Source organism: Onychostoma macrolepis, chromosome 24 (assembly GCF_012432095.1).
Source record: "Onychostoma macrolepis isolate SWU-2019 chromosome 24, ASM1243209v1, whole genome shotgun sequence".
Lineage (NCBI taxonomy): Eukaryota > Metazoa > Chordata > Actinopteri > Cypriniformes > Cyprinidae > Onychostoma > Onychostoma macrolepis.
This window is the reverse complement of record NC_081178.1, coordinates 13,329,659-13,351,224: the sequence shown is the minus strand read 5'-3', so window position 1 is coordinate 13,351,224 and position 21,566 is coordinate 13,329,659. Positions and strand designations below refer to the sequence as shown.

The 21,566-nt window shown below is 35.4% G+C and overlaps 1 protein-coding gene across 2 annotated transcripts in view; it reads right to left on the bottom strand.

The window, feature by feature from the left end:
- arfgef1 (ADP-ribosylation factor guanine nucleotide-exchange factor 1 (brefeldin A-inhibited)) overlaps positions 1 to 21,566 on the bottom strand; it is a 73,032-nt gene that overhangs the window by 35,414 nt on the left and 16,052 nt on the right. For both annotated transcript variants that reach the window (XM_058765058.1, XM_058765059.1), the window contains exons 2-6: positions 17,991 to 18,021; positions 7,483 to 7,639; positions 7,251 to 7,397; positions 5,795 to 5,974; positions 526 to 793 (exon numbers count right to left, since the gene is read on the bottom strand). In XM_058765058.1, coding sequence (XP_058621041.1) covers positions 526 to 793; positions 5,795 to 5,974; positions 7,251 to 7,397; positions 7,483 to 7,639; positions 17,991 to 18,021 — 783 coding nt within the window. The remainder of the gene's footprint in view (positions 1 to 525; positions 794 to 5,794; positions 5,975 to 7,250; positions 7,398 to 7,482; positions 7,640 to 17,990; positions 18,022 to 21,566) is intronic.

Here is a 21,566-nt window from a genome sequence, read left to right as displayed (position 1 = left end):
AAGTCGCTCAATTCATATGGATTCATTTTGACCTTTTTGGATCTTCTACATTTTGGTTACCTGGATTTTTCAACGGAGGGACAGAAATCTCTAAGATTTTATTAAAAATATCTTAATTTGTAAATATCTTAATTAATATGTTATTGGGTTAAAATGACATGAGAATGAGTAAATGATGACAAAAATAAATGTGATTTTCATGTGAACTTTAATGCCATGCAAGCACCAAAGAAGACAAGGTGGAATAATAATAAATCTTATTATTTATAAAGAATAAATCTTTAAACAGAAAATTAAAATCTATATAAGATATTTTTGCCTGAAACTCTTTGTGAATACGTCCTATTAAACTTTACATTTTCAGTCACATTTGTAACTGAGTGAACTGAGGCAATGGTGAAAAGCACTCTCCTAGAATATTCCAATGGTGTCTAGAGTCATTTAGAGAAATTAGCATAATCATTTACATAAACATGGAACCCTAAAGCTAAATTAATCTCTGCATGTTTGCATGCTTCTCTTTACTTTGCGCAGCAGCAGTAGCCTGGTCTGCCTCGGTTTGCTCATTCTCCGCAGGGCAGAAGTCGGTGCCGTTCTCTGGTTCGGGACTCTCGTACGGTGGGGATCCCTGCTCGACCTTGCTGCCCTGGTGTCCCGGTCCACCGTTGGCCTCTGCGGGCAGGCTTTTGCCGGGGGTGTCGGTGTGCCGCTGTCCAGGAGACTCTGGTTCTTGCTGGCTGACTGGAGAATGCTGCCTGTGCCTTTCTCTCTCCATCTGCTTGGCTTCCTGCAGCTGGAAGACACATACACACAAAGTCAACTCATTTTAAACATGTATCAGGGTGAGTTTACACACTCATGTTCCCTCCGGGCAGCCGGAGCCCAAAGACAAGCTGATGTACATCCATTTCTCTGAACGGGAGGCAAATGATTACGTTTAGGAATACAGACGGTTCCCGTCTTTTAAAACAAAAAGAAACACAAGACCAGGATCTTATAGCATCTTACAGTATGCGAAGACAACGTCTGTGCTCATAGAGACAGATGGTGGTTGGACTACATGCACCTGGAATGACAATCTGGACTACGCACATGCTTACATCGTTGTGTTTTTTTTTTTTAAGCAGGATAAGTGCATGACTCTTAAAGGGGTAGTTTACTCGAAAATGAAAATTCTGTCATCATTTACTCATTCTCATGTAGTTTTCAACGTGTATGACTTTTTTTCTTCTGTGGAACACAAAAAAGATACTGTATACACAAGGAAGGTCAAAGATGTCAAAACAACATTGGACTCCATTGATTTTCATTGTTTGGACCAAAAAAAATTAAAAAAAATCGCTTTTTTTTCTTTTTCTTTTATGGTTTACAAAACGATCAAGCAGTAGTTTCTTTAAAATCATCGCAGAGGGAATAAGTCTGCCATCAATGACAGTGAGCCTGCCACATTATGCAATCCAAAATCCTTTTAAAAATGGTTGATGATCTGCATGTTTTGTCTCAGACAACAAATATCATGTCAAAAATCACACATGGTTCAACTGAATCGGTACCCTGTCAAAAAACGTGGGTTGAGCAACTGATAAAATGAAAATATGGCTGTAAATGAGCAAATAAAAAATAAATAAATTTGATACAATACTAGCATCTGATACTTAAATAACTGAAAATAAACATGTAACAAGTAAACCAATACCTTGGGTAATACAAATGACATAATTAAGCTTGGTCTGTTAATAGATTTCATAATCCAATATATATAATTTGCAATTAACATCATATAATTCTATGTATTAGTTATAATTTATTAAATAAATAAATTTAATAACAAATACATTTGGTACAACAGCAGCCTCTGGTAGCTTAGTTTCATTAGTAAATCATCTTAGGTTGTACCAACTCATACAATGAAACTATGGATTCAATAATTCAATTTAAATATTTAACATTTACACATATTTTATGCATTATACGTTATATTTGTAATTTATACAGTCATGGCCAAAATATTGTCACCCTTGGTAAATATGATCAAAGAAGGCTGTGAAAATTAATCCTTTTGATCTTTTATTAAAACATTCACACAAATCTAACCTTTCATTGGATAATAAGAATTTAAAACGGGGAAATGTCATTATGAAATAAATGTTTTTCTCAAATACACGTTGGACACAATTATTGGCACCCCTAGAAATTCTTATGAGTAAAATATCTCTGAAGTATATTCCCATTCATATTCACAATTTTGAGCACACCAGGGTGATTATGAACATGAAATTATCCAGCCATGGCTTCCTGTTTCACAGAAATATAAATAGGAGGGAAAACAAAGCCCAAATTCCCTTAATCATCCATCACAATGAGAAAAACCAAAGAATATATTTCTGATGTGCAGCAAAAGATAATTAAGCTTCACAAATTAGTGAAGTGGCTTTAAGAAAAGAGCTAGAGCAGTGAAAATTCCATTTCCACCATCAGGGCAATAATTAAGAATTTACAAATCAACATAAAATGTTACGAAACTGACTGGAAGAGGACGTGTGTCTATAATTGTCCTAATGCACGGTGAGAAGGAGAGTTTGAGTGGCTAAAGACTCTCCAAGGACCACAGCTGGAGAATTGCAGAAAATAGTTGAGTCTCGGGGTCAGAAAACCTTTTAAAAAATTGCCAAACAGCACCTACATCACCACATGTTGTTTGAGAGGGTTTCAAGAAAAGCTAAATCCAGCATATTCAGTTATCATCAGACACGACTGGAACTTCAAATGGGACTGGCTTCTATGGTCAGATGAAACAAAAAAATGAGCTTTTTAGCAGCAAACACTCAAGATGGGTTTGGTGAACACAGGGATAAAAAGTACCCCATGTGTACAATGAAATATACTGCTGTATTTTTGATGTTGTGGGCCTATATTTCTGCTGGAGGTCCTGGACATCTTGTTTAGACACATGGCATCATGGATCCTATCAAATACCAACAAATAAAAAATAAAAAAGTGACTGACTCTGTTAGAAATCTTATAATGGGCCATGTTTGGATCTTCCAACCATACAATAATCCAAACACAAACCTCAAAAACAACACAAAAATGGGTCACTGAGCACAAAACCAAGCTTCTGCTGGCTATTCCAGTCCTCTGACCTGAACCCTGTAGAAAATGAGTGAGGTGAACTGAAGAGAAGAAGCACCAACATGGAGCTGGGAATCTAAAGGGTCTGGAGTGATTCTGGATGAAGGAATGGTCTCTGATCTCTTGTCAGGTGTTCTCTAACCTCATCAGGCATTAGAGGAGAAAATTTAGAGCTGTTAAACTGACAAATGGAGGTTTCAAAAAGTATTGAATAAAAGGGTGCCGCTAATTGTGGCCAATGTGTATTAGAGAAAAACATTTCATAAGGATATTTCCCTCATTTTAAATTCTTATTATGCAATGAAAGGTAAGATTTTTGTGAATGTTTTTAATAAAAGATCAAAAGGATTAACAATGCAGATTAATTTTCACAGCCCTCTTTGATCACATTTACTAAGGGTGCCGATATTTTTGGCCATGACTGTAAGATAAATAAAAAATAAAACAAACAAACAAACACATAAATAATCCATCTCAACAGAGTAAATTCTCCCATACAAAGAGTACAGATACTTTTGTTAAACATACCAACTGGATTTGATTATTAAATTAAATGAATGAAACAATTATATTTGTAACATTTAGGAAAATACTAAATAACCTTATTTAGCAAGCAGACTGTTGAATATACTGCATTTATCTACTACCCATTTGATGTAACAGGTTTATTAATAAAGTATGAGGGACAATGATGTCCCTTCTCTAGAGCTTTCAGCTGAATTCAGGTGGTCTAATATGGCCTGGTCTGTGTTGGCAAAACAAACACATCTTCAATATTGTACAGCTGATTAGTTATGCATGATGTGTCTGGCTGTGTCAGAATGTGTCACGCTCCGTCCGGACTGCTAAAACTGTGTGACAGTGTGTTCTGCTTGTGCCAAAACCGAAAATGGCATCCTTTTGATCAATGCATCAACTGTGAAACACCTAAACTGCACTCACTGTCCTCATCCACATGCAGCTACCTAAACCACAAAGATACAGACACATCGCGTTTGCTCCTGGTATCAACATCCATCTCGGATGATCCGAATCCAAATGACAACACTAAATGCGATTGTAAACAAGGTCCAAAATGTTTTTTGATACGATCAAAATGTGTCCTGAACAACACTAATCATGTGACACACACCCAATCCAAAGTTTTAAAAATCGACCAAAATGATTATTCTTAGCAACAATCTGCTCAAAACATTACGTTTATGGTGAGATCAGTGAATAAAAAAATAAATAAAAATAAAAAGATTTTTTCTTGATATTGAATACTCATACTAGAATATTCGATATCTAATATATTTCTAATATATTATAAATTATTTTGTATTCCATTGTGAATATTACATTTAATGTGCTTTCACAATGTGTCAGTGCATCAAAATTCTGATCCAATGATTTCTTGCCATTATTAAAGAAAATATTTGTGGAATTCTCCATGGAGCATTAATATTTATGTATTAAAATGTTCATTTTAAAACATTTGTAAATATTAATAAATATTGTGGTTTATGATAAATGATTGTGCATAATAAATAAAAATAATTCAATATTTTATTTATTTTATTCACACAGTGAAAAAATGGGGGAAACTGATTATTTTAAATTGATTTGTATATTTACATTACATTTACATACAGATTTAACATTCTGAAAATACAACAAATATTTGATAAAAATGTTGGTTGCTCTGTTCCACTTTTTTTAAAGAAATAAATACTTTTATTCAGAAAAGATTAGATAAATTAATCAAAAGTGACAAAGACATTTAAAATATTACAAAATATTTTATTTCAAATACATGCTGTTCTCTCGAGCCTTTTCAGGAAGAAATCTTATGTATTACGATTTTCACAAAAATATTAAGTGGCACAACTATTTTCAACATTGAAAATAAAAATAAAAAAGTTTTAAAAATAACAATAAAACTGTTAATATTATTACATTTTTGCAAAAATGTAATAATACTTTATTTATTTAATTATTTTCAATCAAATATATGCAATTTTTAAACCATACTAATATTGTTAAAAGGCTGAACAATATATAAATAATTCCAAGTCCCATAGAGCAACAAATGGCGTCCTAAACCAGAGACGCTTTCCTCAAAATCCAAACACGTTTGTCACAGGAGTCACACGTAACAACCAGGTGTCAACAGCTGTTTTCACTGACAACTTATGACCAAACCACCTGAGACGGATGTTACTACCAGGTGTAAACGTGGCCTTACAAACGAGAGAGATCTGCTGTAGTCACACTCTTCCACAACACATAAACATGGTAAGACAGATGAAAGGAACTCATTTGTCATGGAGGGGACGACAGCAGGCAGAAAACGAACGCAATGAAGCCAAGGCAAGCAGACTGGAGCGAGACGTCTGAGAGAGATCGGAGAGAGAGACAGAGTGCGAGAGTGACGGATGAAACTGATGTACACAAACCAGAGAAAACTTCAGATCAAGCACATTTCAAGGCAGTCCTGTCACTCTTTACCTGACGATCTCGCTTTCTTGATGCCAAAGACCAACTGATCTTGTGATTTGTAAGCTATATTTTGAGGGGGGAAGGAGGAGGAGGAGAGGCATCAACCAAAAAGAAAGAAGAAATGTTAGATCAAGGTGTCATTTCTCCATATTACCACAGGAGAAGTGTCCAATGCACTCACTGCTTGGTTCTCCATGCGGGCGAATATCACATTCAGCATCTGCGTGAGGGTGGCTTTGGCCGTGGTCTGGTTGATGAGGTTCTTACTGGCCAGATAGATGTTGTAGCACGTTCTCACGGCCTGCAGAACCGTACCTTCGTGGATCTCTATGTGCTGCGAGGTCACGGCTGTGAGCAAGGCCTGTCGGGGACAAAACAAACACAAATGTAACCACAGAGGACGGTAAGACACAACTGTAGCCATAAGTATTTGTACAATATGGGGGAGAGTTATCATTTTTTACTTTAGCTGCGGGAATCTTGGTAAATTTCAAACAGATTAGGCTCGAAATGCGGCCGTATGAAAGAGTTCAGCAGCTTTCAGGAGCGGTGCTTGTCCTGCTACTCCACATTCCACAATGAGATTTGTAAAACAATAGCTCAGGCAAATGACACTATGGAAATCTGAGCACTACAGGTTAGGGCAGTTCTACATAAAGAATAAGAGAACAACCTACATACTCAAATTGAAAAAAGACAGGCTTATTTGCTTTAAAAAAAATATTAATATTAATTATTATTATTATTTATTTTTATTTTTTTTTCCCGATTTACTGTTTTGAACTTTGTATTACACTTTTTGCAGAAAATGTCCTGTTTTCTCCATAATTTGAATGTTAATAATAGGATGAGTGAAATGTGCAGTTTTTTTTAATCATATCATACATGGTTAATTTTATATGTATATATTTATACACACACACACATATGTAATTTATATATCATTTTATATATTATTATTATTATTATGTTTGTTTGTTTTTTGGGACACTAGGAAGACAACTGGAAACTGTTGAAGACAAAGACTAAAGACTAAAATAAAATGAAGACTAAGACCAAAGACTAAAATTAAATCAATACTGAATAGTTTAAACAAACATAATCATTCCCCATTAAAAAAATGCTACAGCATTTAAATAAATTATAGATAAATAAACAGAATTTCCATATAGGAGCTGAAAGACATACTTCAGCCAGCAAAAAAAAAAAAAAAAAAAAGTTTAATAATTTGAAAACCCCTTCGGTCACAATAAATTTTAATTTAATAATAATTATTATAGCATTTAATATAATAATAACGATAATAATTGCTAATGAATTCTAAATTATGATGAGAAAGGGATTTTCAAATTATTAAAACAATGTCAAAATTTAAAGAAACATGTCATACTATTATTATTATTTAAAATCTATTATTTGTATTATTATTATTTTATATAGTGTCATTAATAATCATTTTTAATTAGAGATATATTTCTGATGTACCTTCTTTATGTGGTTTAATACTGCAATACTGAGGATCCTGTATAAACATCACCTAAATAACCTACCCTGAGCATTTCTGAATTTAATAAAACCAAAACATGGCATTATTTGCGCTGCATGTTTATGAGCAATCTCACATAGAAATATTTGACCTTTATAATTTGCAACTGGACGCCTTCATCCGTCTGTGGTCCTTGGAAACAGCCACATATAGTCTCTATGATCCTGTCGATGAGCTTTTTTCCGGGGGTGGTGTTGTCTGGGGCGCTGCCCGTCAGGTGACCATATGCTATGAGTTTCTGAAAAATTATAAATACAGCGCATGAGACGAAATATCGTTATCATAAAAAGCATCCTGACATGAGCGTGTTGTAGGGCACTGACCTGTAAACAGTCTAGAGAGGTGATGACGATGCGCGGACATTTGGACTGACAGGCCAACTCAAACGGCAGGAAGTACTTATCTGCTTCAATGAAGTTGGTCTTGGATTTGATTGGTGGCAAAGTACTGGAACTTGACTTGTTGTCCCCAGGCGGTGGGCTACAAAACAAAAACAAAGACGTTGATCAGTCAAACTGAATAGGGGCTGACAATCATTTGAATATTTTTATTAAATTAAGTACACAGTATGCTGATTAATTAATCAAATATATTGCAGTTAATCACATATAAACGTTAGCATAAAAAAACCCAAGTTCAAATAATTTAAGACATTACACTTATACATTACTAGGGCCCTGTGATTTCTGTGAGCGCGCGTGACGCTTGTGGTGTTTTCAGCCGCTGCCACCTCAATAAATGAGTACATGAACACAAACAATCTCTAGAACTGCTCTGAAAGTCAGTTCATGAGCATTTTACCATTTCTTTTGAGAAAAATCCATTGTCATATCACATAAAAAGAAACTTAAAGGTCTTCACAGCAACCCATCAAAATAAAGGTTCGGTTTAACTTGAAGAAACCGTGACATAAATATTACTTAATGTAATGATAGTAACTACTACTACTAATACAATTATTACTAAAATATTATTTTTAAGGAATATTTACCAGAAAAATTATTTACCAGAATTTATTTACCAGAAGAAATGTGAATACACAACACAGTATTTCTGAAAAATAAATAAATAAATAATCATACATATTTTTTTGTAAAAATCAATTAATTAGAGGTGCTTGTGATTACTAATATTTAATCAAACCATTAACACAGAATTAGGTAAAAATAAAACTGAATTTGAGAAAAACATAAAACATCTTTCATAGGGCCTTAAAATGTAATTTTTGTTAATTTGAATAAATTGCTGTTCATGATTGTTGTGTAAGTTTCATGAGTTTAATTAATTAGACATGCTTTTTGATTCACCATTAAAACAGAGTCAAAAAATATTAAAACGGAAAAAACTGAATTTCGAAAAAAATAAAACGGATTTCATAGGGCCCTACATTACATTAAAGTAAAATGTAACATTTCTTTCTTTCTTATTTTTTAATACTCAAAAACCCTTTAGTTCTGGCAGTGGGAGAAAGCCCTTGAATCTTTTTATATATCCACACTGCAGTGGATGTGACCTAGACTGCAAACTCTTGCTTTATATCCAGCCACTGTATCAGCTCGAGATGAGCAACGGATCTGGAGAGATGCCAGGCCAAGCTGGGACTGCTGTATGTTAGCTAGGACGAGCTTTACGATTTCCTTCAGCAAGACGACTTGATGAGTGCAGTGGGACATGGGGAAGAGGTTGGGGGAGATAAAAAGAATGAAGTTGAGTGGAGAGAGAGATAGAGAGTGATGATGAATAAAGTGGAGCACTAAATGGACATGTTGGAAAAAGAGCAGATAGCAAAGCAGTGGAAGAGAAAGATGCAGTCAATATTCAGATTACACAGTATATGAGATATGGTAGTATTGTGATGAGCTATATTATGGTTGATTATGGTTCCATTATGTCATTAAAACCCAAATAATGTTTCCCTTCGGGGAACTGAAAATTTTTATTTTTTTTTAAGATTACCATTATTAATTTATTACAAATCTCAGCTGCGTTAAATCTGAATTGGAAAAATGACTCACGACTGTTGTTAACAGCTCTGAATGAGTTACTGATTTAATGAGTCTGATTCAAACTGCTAAATTACAAACAAAACTGTTTTGTGAATCCGACTCATCAAAAAGAGGCCTTTCTAATGAGTCATTTATTCACAATTAATTTTTATAAGAAATTTGCAGCTTATATTTTAGCACGTATCATCCATCCAGCTAATTGTGCACAAAAACAAACAGACAGCACAAAAATGTTGTCTATTTCATGAGTGAACATGCTCTTGAAAGCACTGGTTCTTTTAATGATTCAAATGAATCATTTGGCAAATCTAACCATCGGTCTGAATTATGGACTGCAAAAAAAGTAATTGTCCCAAATTATGACCTTACTCAAAAAACTGGAGTTATTCGCTGACTGAACGAGTTTGATTTATAAAAAAAAAAAAAAAAAAAAAATTTTTCATTTCAACAGATTCATTTAATAAGTCGTATTTATTAAAAATATGAAGCTCATATTTTAGTGCTTATCATCCAACCAGCAAACTGTATGCAAAAACTGTATGACTGCATAATGTTTCATGAATCTTTTTAACAGACACATTGAAAAGACCCATTTGAGTATTTTTTTCGCAATTCATATTTAGTAGAAATTTGCAGCTCACATTTTGGCATGTATCATCCATCTAGCTAATTGTACACAAAAACAGTCAGTCTATTTCATGATTGAACTAGCTCTTGAAAGTGCTGTTCTTTTAACGAATCAAACAAATACTTTGGCGAATCTAACACAGATTCATGAATCATGACGAATCATGGTCACTGTGCAAACAAAAAGTCAAAACAAAAGTCTCTGAATGATTCACTGACTGAGTGCTACAGGGCTGTTTCATGAATCTTTCTGACTGAAAATATCAAGAGAGTTATTTATACATACTTTGATGCATATCATCTATTCAAGTTAATTGTATGCAAATATGAACAGGCAGCACAAGCCTCATTATAAGGAACCATTTTTTAAAGGGTCATTTATTTACAGTTCCTATTTATTAGAAGTTTGCAGCTCATATTTTAGTAAGTATGATCCATCCAGCTAACTGTACACAAAAACAGACAGCACAAAAACGAAAACTTGCGAACTTGCTCTTAAAAGTACTGTCCTTTTTAATGAATCAAATGAACTATTTGCCAAATCTAACACAGAATACAAAATACTGTAGGAAAAACAGTCCCAAATCTCTACATTACTCAAAAGTATACACTTTTCCCACTGGTAGATGTCTACTAGAGGTCGACCGATTCATCGGTTTTGCAGATTAATCGGCACCGATAGTTGAATTTGCGGAACTATCGTTTATCGGCAAAAATCCATGCCGATAGTTTTCGTGTTGCATCTGTTGCTGGAGTGGCTGAGAATGGTCTACTGTCATTATACAGTACAAGAGTGGCCTCTGCATAGAGTGGGAAACTTCAAACGCGCATTTAAATGCAGCCGACAGAAAATTCTGCTGCGAAACAGAGCGCCATTCACATAGTTTTCCATTAAATAACATTATATTTGTCCCAAATCATTGTTAATTTACATAATGACTTCACCCTAGGCTACAAATTATGTATTGTGCATTTTTCAGCAAAACGTTTGTCTTTCTGTGGCTCTAATATAGTCTGTATGCTTCATACAGAGAGCTGTAATACAGGTCGCGCGTTCTCTTTCCGTTTGCTGTTTTTTTAAACACCGAACTTCAAACTCATTTATGCCACATAGTTCATTCTTGAAGCAAACTTATGTCCGTTTGGTGATTAAATAAACAGTTTTAGACCACTGCTTGAATTGAACGTGACGCATCTGTTGTATGAGACACCTGGGACTTTGCACAGTGTGTCACTTGCATATTTTTTTTTTATATTTTGATTAGATAATCATGCAGTGTTCTAAAATAGCAGCAAATAAAATGTGAGAGTATACATACAATATCAATAATTTGTGCATGTAATTTTAATATGGCCTTGTGTGGGTATTTCAAGATGGCTATCTTTAAGCATGACTGTTGAAATGGAATGGTAATACTTAACAATAAGAGTCTATTTGTAACATTAATGAAAGCTGTAGAAGTATTGTTCCTTGTTATGTGTTCATTTCATTTCAACATTTACTATTACTAATAGGCTTCATTTTTAAATTTAAATTAAGAAAGTTTCTTCTTTTAACATTAGCAAACTATGAAATAACTTTAATGATCAATAAAATAATTAATATTAATACTAAATTTTTATTCATTTACAAACTCAAAGTATGGTTCAGTACTGTTACTGCTTTTTTTAAATAGTAAAGCTATCGGTATCGGTAAAATCCACTATCGGTCGACCTTTAATGTCTACTTAATGGGACGCAGCTGTGTTGGGTTGCTGTGGCTATGAGTTAGCTGGAGCGTCTCAGGCTGAGTCAGCGGGAGGCTGCTACAGTCTAATACACCTCTTCCCATTGGCTCGGCTCTTTTCCCCTCCTCTCCTTCATTCTATCTCATTAATCTGTCTGTGGAGGGATTAGCCAGCTCATATTTTTAATTGACATAAATTGAGCTGTAGCCAGGGAAAAGACTAGAGCTCTGCCGGGCTCAGAGATTACCTCACACATCTCTCATTTAGCCTGAACTTTCACTGTTTCTCTCTCGGCCCTCACCAAATCAAACCCTCCAGAGTAGCGTTAAACCAAGTCACTAATCAGGCAGAGCACAAATAGCGCCGTAAGCATCGTACAACGATGAGACATCTGGGGAAGAGAATCATCTAGTGCCATTTTAAAAGATTCAATACAAGTTAAGATCTATCGAGAGCATTTGTGGCTACCCAGAAAATATTTTCAAATGTGCTTCAATTTGTAAAAACCGTAATGCATTTACAAAGGAAGTCTATGAGCCAAGAGAAAAAGCTTAATTTTCCAGCTCATACTTCTGTGCGTATCGTCTATATTTTACATGGCTTTGCATGACTATGTGTTGAAATTTGTATAGCTTTGCTCATATGTTAACATGAATAAGTATATTAATGTGTATTGTAATGTTTATTTCCACTAAGTGCATTTCTATTCACGTTTTCAACAAATTCAACATTTCTGGTGGGGCTCAATGATTTTTTTTTTTATTCTGTAGTAATTGATATTATACCACAGATGCAGTCAATAGAGATTAACCGGCACTGAACCTAGAACATTCCTAATAAATATCTAATAAAAGGACAAAAGCACAAAATTGGCATTTTCTAAATCTTAAATGTCCAAATAAATAAGTAAATAAATAACATTTTAAAAATGCTGAATGTCAATGTGACATTGTGCAAATCGAATGGACATCTCAGCAATAAATGTGTGCAGAATGAGGAAGTAAATTTTTTTTGAGCAAGAACACAAACTGGAACAAATTAAACTGTTCAAAATGACAGTAAAGACATTAAAATGAGTGCTGTCAATCGATAAAAAAAAAAAACTAACAGACATCACAGAAGCAGAGTTAAGTTATTATTTAGCTGCTATTACTTTAAGAGCTGTCGCTACTGAATGTGATGCAGATCTGACACACGTGCACATAGTTACTGACAGAACAGGAAAATTCATTTTTACTGACATATGGCCTATCAACATCTCATCTGACCGCAGTTCTAGGGCTGCACGATAAATCGAATGTGATTGTCATGCACATCTTGTCAGTAAAGCCAATTCTGTGATTAGTAGTAAATTTCCATAACCTGCTTTTAGATGGAGCAGCATTTACTACACAGAGCTGTAGTTCTCTGACATGCTAAGCAAAAATAAAAATAAAAATATATGCTGCTCCATCTGAAAGCATGTGAAAATACCACATTTAATAACATGTTTTTACTCTAAACTCACTTCATAACGTCAGCCAAGTGTTTGAAATAAATCCTTCTGTGAGATGATGTGGCTTCTTACACAGAATAAGGCATGCAACATATTTCATAGTATTCTAAGCAATGATAAGGGTATGTCGATTAGCATTGCATTATAGATATACTTTATTATAATGAAAATTATAATAATAAGAGCTCAGATAAACCATATGTTGCCATAGTCGTGTGTTTATTAGTCACGTTGAATCAATGAAAGCATTTAAATCTTCTGTTTATTCAGCAACCGTTCTAGAGATTTCCTGGGTTTCTTCTGCGGGGCGTATTTGGAGTTTCCACACGAGAGCGCCCTTCGGAAGGAGATTTATTACTGATCACAGAACCGTGCTTCACTGAAAGATACGCATGACAATCGCAGCTTCTGTCTAAGCGCTATTTCGATTTCACTTCGATTTATCATGCAGCCCTACACCGTTCACTGAAGTTCTACCGTCTAAAGTGGCCTCGTCACCTCGTGTACCGTTTCCGTGCTCGTTTGACTCGCACCTAGTGCTAAGGCGAAGTCGGAGTGTGTGTCTGAAAAGTCTCCCATTTGATGGGCTCGTAAAGACATTCTGCATCTAAATAAACAAAATTTTTGTCAAGAAAAAATAAAGACAAGCAGCAGTTGTGAGTGCGGTGGCCAACCCTAACTCCGCCCCTGCGTTAACTGCATTAAATATTTTTAACGCCATTGAACTGGAAAAATTAAATCGCCTGCATTAACGCGCTAATTTTGACAGCACTAATTAAAATTATATACTTTTATAAATAATTTACTTTCTATTCAAAGAATGAGTGTAAATGAATTATTAGTACATTTTCAATATTAAGACATCCAAATATTAATTGAAATATTACAATCACAACTATTGAAAGTGTATATTATATATTATATAGCAAATTAATCGCTTGATAAGGTTTGACCCCAACTTCTTCCCGTCATCGCAGAGCGGAAGGTTATCTATCATGTGTGACGAGGGTACAGCAAACCAGTGTTGCCAGGGTAACGGCACAAGTGGGCTATTTTGAAAATACAGTCGCAGGAAAAATTACAGAGCCGTTTTGGGCTACTTTTTTAATGTACCGCGGCCGCCCAAAGTGTATATAGACAAATAAAAATTAAAAAGATCCTTTTACTAATGTGTATTATACTTGGAATATATCCCTGGCAACTTAAGAACGGAGAGGCGGTAACATCACAAACAACGTGAGTTTCAGCCAGAGCATTCATGGCTTTTACACAGCAGAAAAACATGACAACAGCCACTATAGATTATATAAGATAAACACACGATTACGATAGGATATGGTCTATATGTGATTTTTTTTAGATTTAATGTGTACATCTGAAATGCTAATTTGTGCAGCTATATAAAAGGCTATAAATAGCATATTTTAACAACAGTAAACGACCAAATTCCACATGTGATCGCAAAAGGAAGTTATTACAAACACTCAATGGTGGTTTGAAGTGAGTTCTGAGTAAAAGTGTACTATTAATCTCATAAATTGTCTTATGAAGCATGATGTTAATATTAGCTCTAATGCAGCTGCAGAACAGGTCCAATTCTTCTTCATAAAGCATTTTGTCATAATACTTCATGTAAGGTCGCAAGAAATGTTTTGTTGTATTTATTTAGAAACACTTTTGATAAGTTGGGTAAATGTATACTGGGATTGAAGCGATGTGGCTTGGTAAACGTTTTATTGCCAGTATAAAGTCTGATAATGGCTGAATAAAAACAAAAGAATAATGATAAAAGAATAATAAGGATTATGTATCATACCTGGCGGAAGTGTGAAAGGTTCTGTTTCCTTAAACTAGTTTGTCACGCATTTCTTTATTTCAACACATTTACAGGTAAATCCTAGTATTTTAAATTTGTGATTAATCATGATTAATCACAGTCCATGACTGTGATTAACGCGATAAAAAAATTGTAATCGATTGACAGCACTAATAATATTATATATATATATATATATATACACACACACAGACACACACATACATATATACACACACACACACACACACACACACACACACACACACGTGCATCTCAAATTAGAATGTTGTGAAAAAGTTATTTTTCTTGTAACTTATTTCAAAAAGTGAAACTTTCATATATTTTAGATTCATTACATGTAAAGTAAAACATTTCAAAAAAATGTTGTTTTAATTTTGATGATTAGAGCTTACAGCTCATGAAAGTCAAAAATCAGTATCTCAAAATATTAGAATATTTACATTTGAGTTTGAATAAATGACCATCCATACAGTATAAATTCTAGGTATCTCTTGTTCTTTGAAACCACAATAATGGGGAAGACTGCTGACTTGGCAATGATCCAGAAGACAATCATTGACGCCCTCCACAAAGAGGGTAAGTCACAGAAGGTCATTACTGAAAGGTGTGGCTGTTTACAGAGTGCTGTATCAAAGCATATTAAATGCAAAGTTGACTGGAAGGAATAATTTGGGTAGGAAAAGGTGCACAAGCAACAGGGATGACCGCAAGCTTGAGAATACTGTCAAGCAAAGCTGATTCAAACACTTGTGAGAGCTTCACAAGGAGTGAACTGAAGCTGGAGTCAGTGCATCAAGAGTCACCATGCTCAGACGTCTTCAGGAAAAGGGCTACCAAGCCACTTCTGAACCAGAGACAACATCAGAAGCATCTTACCTGGGCTGTGGAGAAAAAGAACTGGACTGTTGCTCAGTGGTCCAAATTCCTCTTTTCAGATGAAAGTAAATTTTGCATTTCATTTGGAAATCAAGGTCCCAGAGTCTGGAGAAAGAGTGGAGAGGCACAGAATCCATGTTGCTTGAAGTCCAGAGTGACGTTTCCACAGTCTGTGATGATTTGGGCTGCCATGTCATCTGCTGGTGTTGGTCCACTGTTTTGTGAAGTCCACAGTCACCGCAGCCATCTACCAGGAAATTTTAGCACACTTCATGCTTCCTTCTGCTGACAAGCTTTATGGAGATGCTGATTTCATTTTCCAGCAGGACTTGGCACTTGCCCACACTGCCAAAGGTACCAAAAGCTGGTTCAATGACCATGGTGTTACTGTGCTTGACTGGCCAGCAAACTCGCCTGACCTGAACCCCATAGAAAATCTATGGGGTATTGTCAAGAGGAAGATGAGAGACACCAGACCCAACAATGCAGATGAGCTGAAGGCCACTGTCAAAGAAAACTGTGCTTCCATACCACCTCAGCAGTGCCACAAACTGATCACCTCCATGCCACGCCGAATTGAGGCAGTAATTAAAGCAAAAGGAGCCCCTACCAAATATTGAGTACATATACAGTAAATGAACATACTTTCCAGAAGGCCAACAAGTCACTAAAAATGTTTTTTTTTATTGGTCTTATGAAGTATTCGAATTTGTTGAGATAGTGAATTGGTGGGTTTTTGTTAAATGTGAGCCTAAATCATCACAATTAAAAGAACCAAAGACTTAAACTACTTCAGTCTGTGTGCATTGAATTTATTTAATACACAAGTTTCACAATTTGAGTTGAATTACTGAAATAAATAAACTTTTCCACGACATTCTAATTTATTGAGATGCACCTGTGTATGTGTGTGTGTGTGTGTGTGTGTGTATATTACAATATATACAATATATATCAAATTCAATGTGAAAAACAACAAAAAATTCAAACTACAAAAACAAACACTGTATGACCAGAGTAGTCTAATTCATGAATACATGACTCTTAATGACCCGCCTTAAAGGTGCTGTATGTAGGATTGACACCCAGTGGTTGAACTCGGTATTGTAGTCCAAATTCAAAATATTGGAAACGTTTTTTTTTTTTCACCCGGCCCCTCCTCCTCAGACTTGACGCACACGCAGGTTGCCAGATTAACGACACCAACAGGAACGAGCGCACATGCCGATGAATGAAATTAAATACGCTGTGTTTTCCTCCAACTGGCAACCCGGGGTGCAGAAATACAATTGGGTAAACTGGCAGTGGGCGGGTTTCACAAACCATAACAAACACAGATATTCCGGGCCGGAATGCACATTTTCAAAGGAGAATAACTGACTGTAGCATTGTTTTTCAGATAAACAAGTATGTTAACTTAGCATGTTTCTTAAATATCTACAAACATATTATGGTATTTTTATGCTTTAGTAGAGTCAAAATTCTACATACAGCACCTTTAACAGTTTACTTTAAAAAGTATTCATGTTTTTTTTTTCTTTTGAAAAAATGTAAGACAAAGAGAAAAGACAGGATTTGAATCAGTCTAACAAATCACTTACTGAATCCATCAGAACAGTTTACTGAACAAACACTTGAAATACTTACTAAATTTATGTTTCTATGACAAAGTGTAGTTACAGATTCAAAATCACAAAGAGTTTTGCTGTGATAAATCGTGTTTTAATTAAAAACTGGTACTAAAAACTGAACTATTGTTTGGAAGGAGTGCTCCTTCATTTCAAAACAGAAATCTGTAAACAACAAAGGGAAGAGACACCAAAAGACACAGACATGGATGTGAAAGTGAGACAGATGGGGTGAAACAGGTGAGCTGTGAATTAATGGATGTAGAGGGTGAATGAATGCTGTCCCTAGGAGGCGTCTGAGATGAAGGGCCTCTGTATGGGCTGCCCTGGCCCTCCAGAAAGCCCTGAGCATTGTACGTCTCATTCCTGTGTCCTAGTCACACAGCAAGGTCTCCAAGCACATTAACAACACAGGCTGTGAGGGGTGTTTTTCATCGGCACTGAACACACACTCACAAATCACAATGAGGGCAGGGCAGCAGCCAAACACAAAGTGTGGCCGCGTGTGGTTACTCTCTGGAAAATGTCAGCGCTGCATTACAATCATTGAAGCTGACAACAATAAATGGGGATTTTGAAATACATTTTCAATATCTCAACAGCTGGGGTGTGGCGTAAGATATCGACTTACCTTAATTTCTCAGATTCCGCCTTGATTTCCTCTGTAAAAGAAAAAAGAAAATATTCACATGAGTGTGGTAAAAAGAAACTAAATAAATAAATAACCCACCCTATAGGGACTAATGCAGTTTAGTTATAAATACAGACTTAAACAGATGGTTGACTTGTTTACCATCTATAGCAGTGGTTCTCAACCCGTGGCCCGCATGCGGCCCGTCACGAATCCAAATGCGGCCCACCATGCTGAATCAGGGCCGGCGCCAAGGTGGGGCATTCGCGGGCCGTGCTGAACTTGATCGATTTCGAAAGCGAAAGTGAAACCGGTAAAACAGCGCACATAAGAAAGCGATTTCACGCATTAGCAACTGCACGCGATCACGGATTGCAAAAAGAAACACCCATACTTTACTAAGCAGCAATCATCCTTAATTACAGAAATGTGGCAAAACATCTCTCGAGAGAACCTCAGATTATTAAATTCGAAAGTGCTTTCCAAATTTGGATCAAGGCTACATTTCTGCAATGTCGCGTGTCAAATCAAGCTTCCGTGCGCGTCTTACAGACTGCAACTTACAATCGCAACTTCATTGTGCTGTTACTCCTTTTGAGCAGAATTTCACAAAATTGGTCAGCTCCCGACAGCATCAGGTGTTTTATCAATGGTGAGTAGAATTATTTATTTATTTATTTCAATAAATGTAATCGTTTAGAGACCATAATATTTAGGCTATAAATAAAATTATAAATCTGGTTTGTTTGTATTGATGACGTAATATGTAAATGACATGCGTGCGGCCCGTGAGACTTGCACTTGGACCATAGTGCGGCCCGGTGGAAAAAAAGGTTGAGAACCACTGATCTATAGCCAGGGAAACACAAGAGTTCAAGGAGAGCTTTTAAGATATAATATAGCATTATGCAAATTGTTTTTCTTAAACATAATAATAAAATAAAAATATTAGAAGGTTTTATCTAATTGTATATATTTTCGAAAATGTTATAATGTAGTACATTATAACAGTCATTCCTTTAATATATATATATATATATATATATATATATATATATATATATATATATATATATATATATATATATATATATATAAATAAAAATAAACAATGACTAGCATTGACCATCACCGTATTGTGGACTTTTTGAAACAATCATACAATATATACACAAACACACACAGTTCTTTCTGATCCTCAAATCTGATTGGCTGAGAGCCTTTTCCAGGCGTGCAATATTCTAGTGATAACAGAAATCCAACCATTTCACCATCTGTATCACGCCATTTGCAGTATTTCTCACAGCGAGTGTCATGTCAGACACCCAATCCACTATAATTGGACTATTTTTATGAGTGAGTCGGCAGTAAAGACTTTTATAATGACAGAGACTGAAACAGGGTTGTATACAAGGAAGTAACAGATGAAAGGATAGTACAACAAAGATATCACTTTCCTCAGCAGCCATTCAAAGTAATGATTTATTGTGAATATGAGAATATTGAACTGAAGAATGAATGCTGTATCAGATGCAGGTAATCACACTCGCTCAGTCCATCTCTCTATCTTAATACTCTACTCTAATACAGTGAGCTTTTAATATAGTGATACAATAGGTTTTCAATAAAGCAACTCAACGTTCCTAGTTCTAAAGTGATGTTTTTGAATTAGTGATGGAAGCTTAGGCTCAACTGTTAAACTGTCAACTTGAGATTTTAATCTGTGGCGGAGGGAAGTAGTTCTGCACAAAAGGTTTTTAAAGACACTCCGTTGCTGTTTCTTACATATTTACACACTCGCGCCATCAAATTGTTGTAAAAAACGCAATATTACACTCGTAGCAGTGCGATATGGCTGTATATCAGTACGGCTACGATTACCTGCGGCCAAATCACAGTCGTGCTGACATACAGCTATATTGCGCTGCTACGAGTGTAATATTGTGATACTGCTCATAGGGATATAATAATGAACCGCGAGCCGGTTGAAAATTGATTAAAATATGTGATACGACAAATACGATTCAAATCGGTTGAGAATGCCAAACAAATCGCAATACAATTGGAGTAGGAGTTTATATGAATATATCTCTGAGGGGAACTGACTGTCTTTAGAAAAGTTTACGTGATATTTTCTTTTCATCTTGCCTCTGAACGATGCATATTAAAGTAGTGTTCATAAGCACAGCTCTGCTTTGTTTTACAGCGGTAACCCAGGAAACACTATATCATTGCTGTTCATTTGAATTTGCATCTCATTCAGCTCATCTGCAGTTTTGTTCAGATATGTTTAATGTAGTATAATTCCACAAAACTAAAGTCAAACTTCGAAATTATACAGTCTAATTTATATTAAAAACTGCTCATGCTGCATGTATGCTGCATCCTTGTTTGGATCGTGATTAAAATGCAGTGGTTGCCTCTAATTTTAAATGGAAAGAGCACAGACAAAGCCTTAGTTTGTTTATATGAAGAGAATTATTTTCTTTGTGTAACTTACTTATTTGATTTGGGGTTTGTTTTAAAATTTCAATTTAGTTTTGTTATATTTCAATTTCATAAAAGGAACATGAAGCAATAGCCTAATAAAAGGACACCTTTTCATTTACTGTATAATGTCTTCAATCTCATTTTGTCAAAAAAAAATAAAAAATACGTGAGAAAAACGAATTGTGAAATCAAAATCGTGAATAGAACAGAATCGTGAGTTGAGTGAATAGTTACATCCCTAACTGCTCATATATACATTTACATGCACTTTCTAGAATAAACAGGCAATTGCTTATTTTCACTGTAAGCCTTTACTATCCCACACTACTATTGGTAGTTAAAAGCTAAATTAAAATCAGCAAAAATATTTAATAATCCAAAACGCAAGGACTCAATGACACCAAACACACAGACAGCTTGCTCAGAACATCATTCTGTCAAGAGCTAATTTTCACAGCTAACACTAAAGAATTTAATTACGCATGGTCCTTTAACACCTCTTCCACTAAAACCATTCATTAACTGCATCAGAAATGCATCCAGAGTGTTGAAAAAATGTACTAACGAGAAGCCCAGAGTCGGAGGTATTCGCTGCAAACTTCTGAAAGCTTCTACATTACATAAATTAGACTTTAAATCAGCTTTAACACCTGGATTCATTAGCGTACAAGCACTTTGCGCCGACACACGTCTGTCATGCCGTCACTCACAGGTCAAGATATCTGACTACTTCAATCTGTGCTGGTGTTTTCAAAGTAGTGTGGATTGAATATGTTTATTCTGAACAAGAGCCTCTGGTCTCAGCGAGCAGCTGCAGTCATGAATGACTAAGTGCTCGGCACGGGAACAATGTAATCCTGTAGAAAGAGCACTCTCCTTCCTCCTCTCGGCAGTAAACAATGACGAGTATAGCAACATAATGACATCTACACGCTTTGCTGACAGACAGCCCTCCAACACGCTAAACTGCCTCTGAACACGGACAGAATATCGAGCACTGGTGTCTGCTTACACTCACATCATTCTCCATCACTCTGCAAGCGTTTCCAAAAATATTAGGGATATGGTTCAGACCATAGTGCAATA